General features: G+C 50.7%; 1 protein-coding gene across 6 annotated transcripts in view; it reads right to left on the reverse strand.

The window, feature by feature from the left end:
* MLLT6 (MLLT6, PHD finger containing) overlaps nucleotides 1-15,258 on the reverse strand; it is a 93,364-nt gene that overhangs the window by 17,782 nt on the left and 60,324 nt on the right. For all 6 annotated transcript variants that reach the window (XM_090044572.1, XM_090044571.1, XM_090044577.1 and 3 more), the window contains 4 exons: nucleotides 14,035-14,209; nucleotides 12,373-12,966; nucleotides 2,509-2,693; nucleotides 1,287-1,404 (listed from right to left, as the gene is read on the reverse strand). In XM_090044572.1, the coding sequence (XP_089900698.1) occupies nucleotides 1,287-1,404; nucleotides 2,509-2,693; nucleotides 12,373-12,966; nucleotides 14,035-14,209 (1,072 nt within the window). The remainder of the gene's footprint in view (nucleotides 1-1,286; nucleotides 1,405-2,508; nucleotides 2,694-12,372; nucleotides 12,967-14,034; nucleotides 14,210-15,258) is intronic.

A 15,258-nucleotide genomic window follows, 5' to 3' on the forward strand; every position in this document is an offset into this window, starting at 1 on the left:
ACATGAGGGGCTGACTTTCAAAATGAGCTCAGGACCAGTTTTTCAGGGACCTTAATTGCAATGGCAGCCAGGTGGCCTGGCTAAATTCTCCCCAAGTGTTCAGCACCCAACATGCCGGGCTCCTGAATGTTCTGATCTAGAAGGGCAAGAAATTGTCACAACAAAAGCAAAGCAGCTGGAAATTGCGGGGGTTGGGGGTGTGTTCTTCTTTGCATTGTGCTACAAACTAAGGAACAGGGCCCATTTACTGGGGAAATGTATATAAATATTTGAAGTTTCCTGCTCATTAACAGGAAGTTTTCCAAGGAAAACAAGCCTGTTTAGGCGAAGAAAAAAGGAGGAAAAAAACCCCAGACTGTTCTGAGTAGAAGGTCTGGAATTCCAGGGCTGGAATGTACATGTTTTCAATATGAAAATAGCAGATTTTGTTGCATTTCATGACAAAGCCAGAGCTGAAGGGATATGAAACCATCCAATGAAAAACAAAGGGAAGATTTTTTAGCAGGCTGGAGGGACCAATGGTGTGAGTCAGTATAGCACTTCTTATATTCTTACAGGGCAAGGTATTACCTGGTAAAATTGTCACTGGCAGTTGAAACAATGAAATGTGCTTGAATAAAAACATTCAGCAATGTTAACTAGTTTTGTGCAGCTCTAGTGCAGAGAACAAGGCACTATTTTTCTGCAAATGTTCAAGGTAAAGGGCATTTTTGCCTGGGGCTAGCACAAGTACAAAGGCATGCAGAGTCTGCTTACATTGTCCCTGTTGCTCGGGAAGTACTGCTTTTGGGCATGTACTACCTACCTATGTCCAGAAGTCAAGCTGCCCTTAGCTGCTCTGAACCACATCAGAGACAGGGATTGACAGCAACTACCTGGGACACCCCTGGAGTGGATCTTCTGGAGTTGGGATACAGTGGCAGGATCTGTGCTCAACAGTAGCCCCACTCAGGACAGATGGGGACAGGTGTAGATGTGCCACCAGTCTGCCATGGATGAACCAGCAGGGTTGCTCTTGCCATAGGATTCCCTCTATCCCCAGGACCTGCCAGCATCTCAGGCAAAGCTCTTCTAATACTCATATAGCCCTTTCTAACAGCATAAGCTACAAAAGCCATTATTCTACACTGCTCAGGTTTCCCAGCACATGCCCTCTTGCCTCAAGCCCTTGGGATGGGAGCAAGCAAGGAGGGGGGAAAAGGTTCAAACAGCAGATGCAGTTGTCTCGACTCTTCCAGGGAGACCCTCTCCAAGGTCCAAACTCACATACCTTCCGATTCACGTACCTGCCCGGCTGCTTTCAGACTGGTTCAGGAGTGGGTTGATAGATAGCCCTGAGGTGAGGGGGCTGCCAAAGATGTGCGAGGAGGGGAGGCTGAAAGTGGATCCTGCCAAGGAGAACACCTGCACAGGGGAAATGAAGGAGAGAGACTCAGTTAAACAGCACAGGGAGACCAACCATACATTCCTGTGCTGCCTCCAAGTTCCTAGAGCTGTTCTCCCTTTGGCAACACTTGCCTCACACCTAGTTCCCAGCATATGGTCACACTTTATCCATCTTTGGTGCTTATATGCCCCACCCGGGGCCATAGTGTCTGAGTACTTTCTGCAGTTGTCACATCCATGCTGAAGAATTAAGGCATGGTTGTAGCAGGTGGTAACAACCCCATGCAAGCTTCATTTACTAGTATAGGTAACAACAGCGGTTGAAGATGCAGTGACGTGGGCTTCAGCACATACTACAGTACAAACCGTTCAGGGAGCCTGTATGTGTTACTTTAGCTGATAGCATGTGTTACTGCATTTTCATCAGTACTGTTACACTTTTTAAATCCTCAGGCAGGGTAGTGCTCCTATCCATGCACAGGTAGGGCCTGAGAGACAGAGAAGTTAAGAGCCTGATTTTTAAGCATATGTAGGCTGTCACGTCCAGTGAAATCAAGCAACTTGGCCAAGGGTACACAAGAGGAAAGAGCAAGGAATTGAACCTGTGGATTTTGAGTCCCAAGATAGGGTACCAACCACAGGACTCTTCCAATCACAGACAGGGAAGGAAGGAGGAGGATCACCATCAGCAGCACTCCATGGAACAGAATTCCCACACCTGCTCATGTCCAAAATCAAGTGACCTGACCAAGATTACACAAGTAACCTGTGGCAGATCAAGTAAGTCTAGAGGTCCTGAGTCCACAGCTGTCCTGTCTGACCACAGGTGGTCAACAGAAGGAGAAGGAGTGTCATCAGCAGCACTCTGCTGAATCACCAGAATCAGCTGGGGCCTTTGGGGCCATTCATGGAGCTGGGGTGCAGGAAGTGAGGTCTCCCTCACGTTTAGGAATCATGTGGCAACCTCCCTTCCCCCTGGAGGAAGGGCCACATATCACCCTCTTCAACACTGCTCCTAACTGCAAGGCCATCAGTGCCTCCCAGGCTTGTATTACATTGCCAGGCTATGGGGCCAACCCAAACTCTAACTCTTGCTGTGTGTTCCAGTCCCAGTGCCCTTACCTGGGTGGTGGAGACAGAAGAAGAGGAGGAGGCCGGGATGGTACTGGCAAAGGGAGAGCGGTTGAGCTGTGGGAGAGATGAGGTGCCTTGGTGTGCCAGGAGGCTGGAGGAGAGTGGGGTGCTGCATACAGCTCGGAGCACCCCACCCCCATGAGAAATGGGGTCCTTGTTACTGGTGTAGATCCCTGCATGGAAGAGAGGATAACATATTGGAGAGCTCACTGCTGGGCAGTCAGGACTGAAAGATCAGAAGATCACTTTGTTTGCCCTCCCATATAACACTGGCCTTAGGATTTCACTCATTGCCCCTGTATCAAGCCCTGCAACATTCACTGGACTAAAGCAGTGGGGGTCAACCTATTTAGCAGGTGTGCCAAAAATTAGCCCTGCACTCTCCCCAAATGCCACTCTGATCCCTTTTCCCCATTCAATCTGCTGCTCTGCTTTTTGCCTCTACCCTATCTTCCACTGTGCTGCCCACCTTATCTGCCCTGTGCCACACAGAGCCACTTGTGTCACTCATGGTGCAGGTTGGCTCCCCCTGACTAAGGCATCTTCCAGAGATGCCAGGTTTGTAGGCGCAGCTACAGCATCCTACACTGGCATGACGTGGTCTGTACATTCCAGAGCTGCCCTGGAGTGGGCGACACCTGCACTACACTTGGGGGGTATGTTTTGGAGCACTTTTTCTCTAATTGCTAGTATGTGCTGTTGAATCTCCTTCAGACTACAAACATCAGTCCCAAATTCCCTTAATGGTACAGATGGGCTCTAGGATACTGAGTGAGATGATTAAGAGATCCAGAGAAATGGCTGGAGGATGTTGCAATGCCAGAGCCACTGCCAGCTCTTCCTCAGCTTACACCTATGAGGTGACTGTCCAGGTGGGACACCTCACTGTTGAGGCTTCCACCCAGGTCCTGGTTTGGTGCTGTGGAGACTGTGGCTTGTAGGCTCCTTCCAGTGACATCCAGGTTGGGTGGCATCTGCAATGTGAGCCATACCTTGCAGGCAAAAGAGCAACAGGAGGAAGTGGCAAGGCTCCAAAGCATCCTCCACCATGAGGACTTCATCGATTCGATGGTGGAGGAGACCTCTAGGACTGTGAAGGAAGGACTGAGGCAGTACTAGAGAAGGAAGAGGACATGGACTCCCAGGAATGTGGAAGCTGGAAGCTTGTGACCTCTGGCAGCAAACACAAGTCTTCAACTCCAGCTGCAGTGGTTTGCCTGGAGAACAGATAGGAAGCTCTAGCAACAGAGGAGCAGGAGCATGTTCTGTTGGTGGAAGAGGCCAAGCCAGGCATCCCTAAGGTTGGGAAGATTGAGACCACTGCCACTAAGAGGAAGCGATGGGTGATGGTAGTTGGAGACTCCCCTCTGTGGTGTATGAAGGCATCCATCTGGTGCCTTAACCTGTTGTTTCAGGAGGTCTGCTGCTTGCCCAAAACCCAGACCCAAGATGTCACAGAAGGATTTCTGAGACTCATCTGGCTCTCTGATTACTACCCCATGCTGCTCATCCATGTGAGCATCAATGAAACTGCCAGGAGTGACCCTGAGCAGATCAAAGGTGACTACAAGGCTCTGGGTGCAAGGGTGAAGGGAACAGGGGCTCAGGTTGTGTTCCCTTCAATGTTTCTGGTCAAGGGGAAGGACCCAGGCAGGAGCAGACACATCCTGCAGATCAATGCGTGGTTGCACAAGTGGTGTCACCTGCAGGGCTTTGGCTTCTATGACCATGGGATGTTGTTCCAAGAAGAAGGATTGCTAGGAAGAGATGGAATCCACCTGACAAAGAAAGGGAAGAGCATCTTCAAGACAGGCTCACTAACCTAGCGAGGTGAGCTTTAAACAAGGTTTGCTGGGGGATATAGACCAAAGCCCTGAGATAAGTGGATAAGTGGGTGACCTGGAAGGAGCACAAGCAGGAAGGGACAACAGGGGAGGCCTTCTCATTCTCCTCAGAAAGTAGGGCAATTGGCTAATTACCTCAGGTGCCTGTACACGAATGCACAGAGCCTGGAAAACAAGCAGGAAGAACTGGAAGTCCTTGCACAGTCACAAAACTACGACATAATTGCAATAATAGAGACACGGTAGGATAGCTCACATGACTACAGCACTGTCATGGATGGTGTAACAGAGCACAAGCTGTATTCTGTTACTCAGAGGGGCATGGGAGCAGCGGAGCAGCCTGCAGGTGGCTGCACTCCCAATCAGGCACAACTGCCTGATTGGGAACAGGGGCCAGCTGCTGCTGCTAAAAGCAGGCCTTGAGCTAGCAGCCAAGGGGAGAACATTCTAGCTAAAAGGGAGGCGCACACCCAATGGCAGGGAGGGGCCATCCCCAGGGAGGACTATACTGCGGTTGCTCGGGGCTGCAGGGGGCCGGTCAGGAAGGCCAGGGCGGAGCTGGAACTGGGACTAGCTTCCTGGATCAAGGACAACTAGAAGTCCTTTTTTAAATACATAGAGGGCAAAAAGAAGGTACCAGGTAACGTGGGACCCCTGCAAGACACACTAGGAAATTTGGTCGTCACACCAGATGACAAAGCTAACTTATTTAATGACTTCTTTGCTTACATTTCCTGAGCAGGGACCGGATCTGCCCCCCCACCGGGCCCCCCCCAGGCCCCAGGGGAGGTGCACCCAGGCCAAGGGTCAGGGAAGATCGAGACAGGAAACTTCTGGAGGGACTGGATGTATTTACATCAGCTGGTCCGGATGATCTCCACCCCTGGTGGTGAGGGAATTAGCTGAGGTCATTGCAGGACCCCTGGCACGGCTTTATGAGCACTCGTGGTGCTCTGGCATGGTGCCAGAGGGCTGGAAGAGGGCCAATGTGGTTCCCATCTTCAAAAAAGGGGAGGAAGGAGGACCCGGGGAACTACAGGCCAGTTAGTCTTACCTCGGTCCTGGGTAAGCTTTTTGAGAGAATTATTCTGGCGCATGTCCACGAGGGGCCAGCAGAGGAGATTATATTTAGGGGCAACCAACACGGGTTCATTAGTGGCAGGCGAACCTGGTGGCCTCCTATGACCAGATCACCAAATCCTTAGATGCAGGGGTAGCAGCGGACATAGTCTTCCTGGACTTCCGGAAGGCCTTCAACACGGTCTCTCACCCCATTCTCATTAAGAAACTGGGGGACTGTGGTGTTGACACCCACGCAGCCAAATGGGTCACCAACTGGCTGGAGGGCCGCACCCAGAGGGTGGTAGTGGATGGATCATTTTCGACCCGGAGGGATGTGGGCAGTGAGGTCCCCCAGGGCTCGGTCCTCAGGCCCGCACTGTTCAACATCTTCAGTGACTTGGACAAGGGGGTAAAAAGCACCCTGTTCAAATTTGCTGATGACACTAAGATGTGGGGGGATGTGGACACATTAGAAGGGAGGAATAGGCTACAATCGGACCTAGACAGGTTACAGGGGTGGGCGCATGAGAATAGGATGGGATTCAACACTGACAAGTGCAAGGTGATGCACCTGGGGAGGAAGAACCAGCACCATACCTACAGGCTGGGGAACTCCCTTCTCGTCAGTGCAGAGGCAGAAAAGGATCTTGGAGTCATCATTGATGCCAAGATGAACATGGGCCGGCAGTGTGGGGATGCAGTCAGGAAGGCCAACTGTACCTTGTCATGCATCCACAGATGCATCCTCCCCCTCTATGCGGCATTGGTCAGGCCGCAGCTGGAGTACTGCGTCCAGTTCTGGGCGCCCCATTTCAGGAGGGATGTGGACAACATGGAGAGGGTCCAGAGGAGGGCCACTCACATGATTGGGGGCAGCAGGGCAGGCCCTATGAGGAGAGGCTACGGGACCTGAACCTGTTCAACCTCCACAAGAGAAGGCTGAGGGGGGACCTAGTGGCCTGTTACAAACTAGTCGGGGGGACCAGCAGGCATTGGAGGAGTCCCTGTTCCCCCCAGCACCACCAGGAGTGACTAGAAATAATGGTCACAAGCTGGCAGAGGGTAGATTCAGATTAGACATCAGGAGGCGCTACTTCACGGTCAGGGTGGCTAGGATCTGGAACCAACTTCCAAGAGAAGTGGTGCTAGCTCCTACCCTCGGTGTCTTTAAGACAAGGCTAGACAATCACCTTGCTGGGGTCACTTGACCCCAGTATTCTTTCCTGCCATGGCAGGGGGTCAGACTTGATGATCTGCTCAGGTCCCTTCCAACCCTACCTACTATAAAACTATGAAACCTGGCCAGAGCTGCTGCTCAGACCTTGGAGGTACAGGGCAGGAACTATGGGGATAGCAGGAGGTTCCTGGTCCTGGGGCATGACCTAAGACGACACCCTGCTGGGGCTGGATGGTGTGGTGGGACTGCTGGTGGTGGGGCAGTCTCCGGGAAATGCCACACCTGTGCCTACTGAAAGGTGACTATGGGGTGCCAGAAAGCCTTAGCCCCCTGCTGCCTTGTGGGTTATCCCATGGAGGAGAAAGGCTAGGCGAGCACACCCCAAAGACAAAGTAAGGGCCCAGGCTTTCAGTGAGGCTTGAGGCAGGACCCAAGTTGTGTGAAGGGACCTGAGGCAGAGCCCAGGCTCACAGCAAGTCCTGAGATGTATGAAGGAGCTGGGTGTGAGGCTCCAGGGAGGTGGGGCCCCAAGACCATGAAGGAGCTGGGTGTGAAGCTCCTGGGGCAAGTGGATTGTGGCCCAGTGTTAGCCAGGAGATGAGGGGACCAAGAGGGCCCCAAGCCAGCAGGGAGCCCAAGGAAAGGGAGGGGCTGGAAGCCCTGAGTAAATGAGATTGAGAGCCCAGTGTGAGGGCACAGGGATTGAGAGCCCACTGTGGGGGCATGGGAGTGAGAGTCCCAACGTAAAGCACTGGAGTGCGAGTCCTAGTGTGAGGACACTGGATTATAGGCCAGGTGTTAGGCTATGTATGCTAAGGCTGGGTGTTAGGCCATGGATGCCATCTGTGAGGCATGGGACATGGTATAAGGGTAGGTTTGGAGTTGTGTATAGGTCTTTGGCATCAGGGCAGGTAAATGGGCAGCCTCCCACCTTGTTATCAACTTTATTTTGTTTTCATCAAAGGCATGGCAGGTGAGGTAGGTGGCCAGTTAGCCCTGAAACAAGTGGGCGGGCCAACGATTAGACCAGCCCCGGGATGCCCACTTATTATAGATGGGTACAAACTGTTTAAGAAGTGGTGGATAATGCTTTCTTCAAACAGTCAACAGGAGTTTCCCGATCACAGGCCTTGGTTTTCATGGGGGACTTCAATCACCCTGACATTTGCTGGGAGGGCAATCCAGCAGTGCGCAGGCAATCCAGGAAGGTTTTGGAGAGTACTGAGGACAACTTCCTGGTGCAAGTGGTGGAGTGGCCCACAAGGGGCCATGCTCTTCTTGACCTGCTGCTCACAAACAGGGAAGAATTGGTGGGGAACATAGTAGTGGATGGCAACTTGGGCAGCAGTGACCACAGGATGATTGAGTTCAGGATCCTGAGGAAAGGAAGGACAGCACCAGAGTAAGGGCTTCACCAAAGGAGACTTTGTCACACTTTGGGAACTCATAAGCAAGGAGCTCCCCTTGGAAGTCAGCCTGAGGGAGAGAGGAGTCCAGGAGAGCTGGCTATATTTTAAAGAAACCTTACTGAGAGTACAGGAACAAACCATCCCAATGTACAGGAAGACTAGAAAGTATGGCAGAAGACCAGCTTGGCTTAGCAGGAAACTTTTCCATGAGTTAAAACACAAAAAGGAAGCTTATAAGAAGTTGAAATTTGGACATATGATTAGTGAGGTGTATAAGAGTATTTCTCAGACATGCAGGAATGAAACCAGGAAGGTGAAAGCACAACTGGAGCAGTGGATGTGATATACCTTGATTTTTAGCAAGGTTTTTGATACTGTCTTCCACAATGTTATTGCCAGCTAGCTAAGGAAGTCCAGGTTGGATGAATGGACTGTAAGGTGGCTAAAAAATTGGCTGGATTGTCAGGCTCAAAGGGTAGTAACCAATGGCTCAATGTGTAGCTGGTGGCCAGTATCAAGTGGAGTGCCTTAGGGATCGGTCCTCAGGCCAGTTTTGTTCAATACCTTCACTAATCATCTGGAATATGGGGTGGAGGGCACCCTCAGAAAATCTGCAGATAACACCAAGCTGTGGGAAGTAGTAGATATGTGGGAGGGTAGGGCTAGGATTCAGAGAAACCTCAACAAATTGAAGGATTGGGCCAAAAGATATCTCATGAGGTTCAATAAGGACAAGTGCAAAGACCTGCAGTTAGGATGGAACAATCCCATGCACTGGTACAGGCTGAGGACTGACTGGCTAAGCAGCAGCTCTGAAGAAAAGGACCTGGGTGTTACAGTGGACAGTAAGCTGAGTATAAGCCTACAGTGTGCCATTGTTGCCAAGAAGGCCAATGCCATACTGGGATCCATTAGTAGCAGCATTGCCAGCAGATTCAGGGAAGCAATTATATCTCTATTCAGCACTGATGAGGCCACATCTGGAGTACTGTGTTCAGCTTTGGACCCCCCACTACAGAAAGGATGTGGATAAATTGGAGAGTTCAGTGGAGGATAATATAAATGGTGAAGGGCATATGACTTCTGGAGAGAGGCTGAGGGAACTGGGCTTTTTGAGTCTGGAGAAGAGAAAACTGAGGGGGGATTTAATAGCAGCCTTCAACAACCTGAAGAGGGGTTCGAAAGAGGATGGAGCTAGACTGTTCTCTGTGCTGGTAGATGACAGAACAAGCAGCAATGGCCTCAAGTTGCAGCAAGGGAAGTTTAGGTTAGATATTAGGAACAATTTTCTCCATAGGAGGACAGTAAAACACTAGAACAGGTCACCCAGAGCCATTGTGGAATCTCTATCCTTGGAAGTTTTTAAGACCTGGCCAGACAAAGCCTGGGTTGGGATGATATACAGTAGACCCCTGATGTATGCTATTCCAACTTGTGTGTGTCTTGCATTTACGCAATTTTTTTATTAGGGTCTGGACTGGAACATGTCCCTTGAGATGCACATCACTCATGTATATATGCAAACGTCTCACAAGATTTGCAGGCAGAATCAAGCAGAGCTGTGCTGCTATTGTGGTAGCGGCATCTCAAGATGCATACATGAGATGCTAGATGTGCTTCCTAAAGGCGATTCTGCCGAGAAAAGGGGAAAAATGCTATGACTAAGGTATTTCTGGGGTATACTCTTCTATTATTTCCTATGGGGAAAGTTACATGAAATTCCCCCAGAATGCAATACTCATGTAAATCGCGGGTCTACTGTAGTTGGGAATGGTCCTGCTTTGAGCAGGGGGTTGGACCCCATGAGGTCCCTTACAACCCTAATTTTCTATGATTTCTATGTTGGAAATCAAAAAATGGTCTTTCTGATGCTTGGACTAGGACCCGTTGTATTCCAGTTCAAGTGGGGGAAATTGACTCCACAAAGCAGCCTTTTCCAATGGTTCACACTCTGTTTTGCACTGGAGCCTGAAGTTTGAGCATCTGCAGACTCTGCCTGTCTCCACTGAAAGGCTCTCATCTTGCCCTGATTTTTTTCAAAGGGCACTGAGTGATCGCTCACATCTTCAACCAGTTCCGCTGGATCTGGGACAGCTCAGCTCTTCTGAAATAGCAGGCCTGAAATGTCTCTACCTCAGCTTTCCAAAAATTGAAACACCATCAAAAAAAAAAAAAGAAGAAAAGAGTGGCTACGTGAAAAACTGTGACCCAAGTGTGCCCATCCCGCTGGGCACGGAGTGTCCCCAGCTGAGGCCTGGAATGTTGAACATCACATCAGAGGCATTTCACATCTCCCCGGGAGGAGCCGATGAGTGCAAAAATGGAAGGGAGGGGAAAAAACTTTTGGCTGATACTGCATGGTCACATATGGTTTGCCTTGGTATTTTGGGACCCTGCGTGCAATGAACAAAGGAGCCCTTTCAGGCTTGGGAGCCCAGAACAGGAGGGAGACTTTTCTCTGAGGAGGTCAAAGCCTTCCGCTGCCTCACAACACTCCTATTATGTATCCAGACAAGGAAACTGAGGCACAGAGCAGTGAAGCAACTTGTGGTGGAGGAAGAACAGCAGAGGATGGATCTGTCTGGACAGGCTCAGCATAAAGACTCTGGACCATAAATGCAGGACACTGGGCAAGACAGATGTAGGGGCTGCAACAACAAGGCTGCTTTTCCTTCCTTATGCCTGGAGACACAGATCAGTGGAGGGGAACTCCAGAGTCCTATGCACTGCTGCTATCTCTAACCACTCAACTACATGCCCTCAAAAGTGAGCCAGCCTGCTCTGCAGCTGATCCCTAGGCAGCAAGGTGCTGTGAGATGAAGAGGAAGGAAAGGTGAGGAACTGACAGCTGAGGGAGAGGCCCCTGTCTGATTTCCCCAGCCACTCAGGCATGCAGCAGCGCCTAAGGCCCAGATTCTCCCCAGTCCCTGCCAACATCCTCTTGGAGGAGGAGGGTGGGAGAACAAGCACGTCGGAGAAGGGAACCTGGCAGCGATTCTCCCCTCTTTGAAACGTGTCTTTGTTGTTCCAAAGGGAGGAGAAAAATATTGCCCCACGGTTACGCTGGCATGCCTGTGGAAGCTGCTGATTCCTAGCCACCTCTCCACACCCCCAACTCCAGCACAGATCTAACGGGCCACAGCTCCCAGACACTTTGCAATCAAATTATACCCCCACCCTCTAATTTGACCTAAATAGGAGCATCTGCAAACAACCCACAATAGACTCATGACAAGCTCTGCTGCCAGAACAGTGTCAAACCCCAGCAGTATAGCGCCAGGCTCCTCCTCCTGCCTTTTTGCCTTAACTCTTTCCTGCCAAGCTATGGCACCTCTGCTCTACACTCTGGCAGGCAGGGTTGTTTAGCTGGGAAGGATGACTTGGGCCTGGCTGACCCAAAACAGTGGAACCTCTTGACTTCAACCAGCATAATTAAAGGGGCACAACCCACTCCTCAGGGAGTACTGGGCTGTATTTGCAACAAGGGAGATTTAGGCTGAATATTAGGAAGAACTTCCTCCCTATCAGGGTGGCTAAGCACTGGACAGATTCCCCAGGGTGGCTGGGGAGTCTCTGCCGTTGGACATTCTTAAGTGCAGGTCAGACAAACACTTGTCTGGGATAGTCTAGATGGGGATTATCCTGCTTTGGGCACGGGGTTGGATGTGATGGCCTCTTGAGGTCCCTTCCAGCTTTGTTTTTCTATGGACATAGTTATATTGGTATGAAGGTATTTCTGCCAGCATTATCCCCAAAAACGAGGAAAAAACCAGCTATATTACTACCAGACCCAGTCAACTGGCGAAACCAAATCCTACCCTAAACCAAATGATTACAGAGGTATTAAAACTATCTCAGAACAGGGCTCAGTTTCTGGCCATGAGGATAAGCAGGATAGGTATTCACTGATTAATAACTGGCTTCCTTTTAAAAAGTGAGATAAAATTAGAACCATTTATCAGCATTCCCCATATGGGGCCCAGATTTCGGCACCCTCTGGTTTTGATTGTGCAAATCCATGCCCTCCTCTCCTGAACCAGCCTGGTTGCTCCTTTGTTTGTAAGCTAGGATCAGGTTAAGTTTTATGGCACCTGTGCAAACAGTGGGTAAAATGCCCACTTGGGATGGATTTACAGCACAGCTCCCAAGACAGAAAACCTGCCCTGGACCTTGGAATGGATTCTAGGGCATGGACAGGATGGCCAGAATGGTGGGAAGAGACCCAAAGTAGATGCCAAAAGGAGGAGAACCTGGAACTGCGACAGGTTAGAGCAGCCAAGTGCCATGGTAAGGAAGGGGCTCATTTGTTTTGTGCCATGGACAGACAAGACCAAGAGGTGGGATCCTGCGGGGAACATACCTGAACCCAGCAGCGGGGACTCCAGGCTGAGACTGGGCAGGCTCCCCGTGTGGCTGAAGGAGCGGGATGAGTTGCCAATGCTGGAGCTGACCAGGGAGCCCCCAGAGAAGGGGGAGGCAGAGGTAGCAGTGGACCCAGCCAGCTGGGCCCCCAGGACCTCCTTGCTCTTGCCGCCTTTTGGCCGACCAGGCCCATGCTTGTTTTTCTTGCTGGTCTTGTGCTTCTTCTCCTTCAGCACCTCCCCATCCTCAATGCTGAGGGATGGCATGCGCTTGTGGCTGCTGCTGCCACCATTGCCACTGCTGCCGCCGCCTCCTGAGGGGCCACTGACTGGATTCGAGGCCTTGTAGTCCACAGGGGAGGTGTCCCGGCCCCTCTGTTGGCTCACAGCTGAGGTGGAGAAACGCATGATGGAGCCAAAGCCAGAGAAGATCACCTTCTGCTCGAAGACGTCCCCCTTCTGCCCTTCATAGAGTGGGGAGCAGTGGGAAGAGGAGGAGGAGGAGACGGGCTTCCGGTACTTTTCCTCCTCCTGCTCTAGCTTAGGGAATGTCACAAAGTCCTGGGAGCACTGCAAAGAGCTGCACGAAGTGCCTAGGGAGAGCAGAGAGGAAAGAGGTGGTGGGACTCACCATAGCAGCGATTCAGCCCCTCAGGGCAGCCACAGCAGGGGTAGAAAAATATATGGTCATCCCACTGGTCCTGGGAAGAATCTGGCTAGGTTAAAGTTGGACGCAGACCCCATAAAACTCTAATCTGAAGCTCAGAAGACTGCAGATGCTGGGTTTTAGTTCAGGTCCATCCCCAGGGCTCCAAAAACCTAAGGCTCAGACACACAGACCAAAGAAGGGAGGGCAGGTGCTGCACATGCTGCCTCTGAACAGTATCCTTTCCCCTCCACCCATTATTCTGATACAGTATTCTCCTTTCCTTGTAGTGCAGACAGGAGAGGGACTCCAACCCACATCTGGACCTGCTTATCCCCTCCCACATGGAGTTAATCCCAGTAAGACTTTGCCTTTCCCTGGTGAGACCAAACGGGCTTATATAAAGAGTAATGAAACTTCCTGACCTCCCCAGGAGGTGGTTCACTAGTGTTACAGAGAGTGGAGAAACTAAGGAACTGGGAAAAATAAAGCCACTTCACCGAAGTAATGCCGTGAGTCAGCAGCAAAGCTGCAAATTGAAGCCCAGCATCCTGACTCCCTGCTGCTGGCTAAAGTTGAGACCCTTTATTTTCTAAGGTAATCTATTTTAGAAGGGTGCCTGCAATGGCAGGAGCAGCTAGGACATTTGTACTAAGAAAGCATCAGCAGCCAATGCTTGGGAATTTAATAAGTAGGTCTGAATTCCTTCATGGCTGCAATCTGTTCCACCTGCCCCATTGGAGGGACAGGTCTGGTTCCAGTCAGTCCCACAAAGGGGACTTCATAAGGTCAGACTCCTTCACTGAAGTCAGTGAAGTTTTGCAGAGGGCCAACAACTCCGTGAGTTTATGCTTCTCTCCACACAGTTTATCTGTCAGATGGGAGACACTTCCCAGCACTTTGTCTTGGGAGCTATCCTTGCTCCTTTTGCTAGTGTCATGCAAAATTTTCTCACTTTTCTCTTCCCTCCCTTGGTCTCCCCTCCCTTCTCTTCTCCCTGCCATCCATCCATTACCTGCAGGCTGGAACGTCCCACTGGAGGTGGCCAAGCTGAAGCCAGTTGAGCTTTTCCCGCTTCCCGTCTTCTTCCCCTTGTGGCTGGTGCCATGGCTTGAGGATTTCTTGCCTTTCACCTCTGATCTGCTGCCCTCAGAGCTCTCCTTATTACCCTCATGGTGGCTGGTGGAGCTCTGGAAAGGGCATAAGTAGAGGGTAGTGCAGTCAGTCCCAACATGTATGTATCAGCTCATTCTTGGTTGATTTTCCACTTAAGACAAATCATTCTAATGAAGGGATGGTCCTGGTATAACCCAGGGCCAAGTTATTCTCCTCCTACATGCCCTCAACACATTCAAAGGAGGGAAAAAGAAACATTTTTATATGCCAGCTGTTTTGGGGGCACTGGACTTGAGACCCTAGGCTCGCCATAGTTTCAGCTCCCATTGACTTCAACTGGGTGATGTCTAGCTAAGCATCAGTCTGCCTTGCATGCTGATCAGGACTGTCTCATTGTATCCATGTGCTCCCTGGATGTATTCACCTGTGCTCCCTGGATGTATTCACAGGTGAATACATCCAGGAAGCACAGGGATACAATGAGACAGTCCTGATCAGTATGCAAGGCAGACTCTGACGCTTAGCTGGATATCACCCAGGTTCCCTTCGGACTCAGAAAGTCCTTCTGACATGTAAAGAGGCTCTGGGATATCATAAACTTTGGGGAGCAGAGTAAGGGTTTAGGGATGCTCAGAATATTCTCGGGCCATTTAGCTCCAGAGACCTAACTGGACACTTGAGCACCCTGGATGGCACTGGCACAGTGCTGGTGGTTGCGCTGATGGTGGTGGTGGCCAAGCTGACAGCATAGCCTCTGCTATTTTTGCACCCCTACCGGGGTCAGTGACTGGGGCCAGTGCCCATTTCCCCTTCATGGCTAAGCCACTGACAATTATTTTGCATAGATTTAATCTCCAGACACTGACAACACTTTCATAGATTTTATAGACAATAGGGCTGGAAGGGACCTAGATCACTGAGTCCAGCCCCCCGCCCGAAGGGCAGGAAGTCAGCTGGGGTCATAGGATCCTAGCAAGATAAGCATCCAATTTACTCCTGAAGGTGTTCATGTGCAAAGTCACAGATGTTAGAGATGTTAGAGATGGAAAAGACCTCCCGGGACATATGCCCTTCCCCTAACACAGGGCTGTTCCATACAGCCTGTTTTCTAATGCTCAGTCCA

The sequence above is a fragment of the Crocodylus siamensis genome, chromosome 4, assembly GCF_052110815.1.
Source record: "Crocodylus siamensis isolate JL-2025a chromosome 4, ASM5211081v1, whole genome shotgun sequence".
Classification (NCBI taxonomy): Eukaryota; Metazoa; Chordata; order Crocodylia; family Crocodylidae; genus Crocodylus; species Crocodylus siamensis.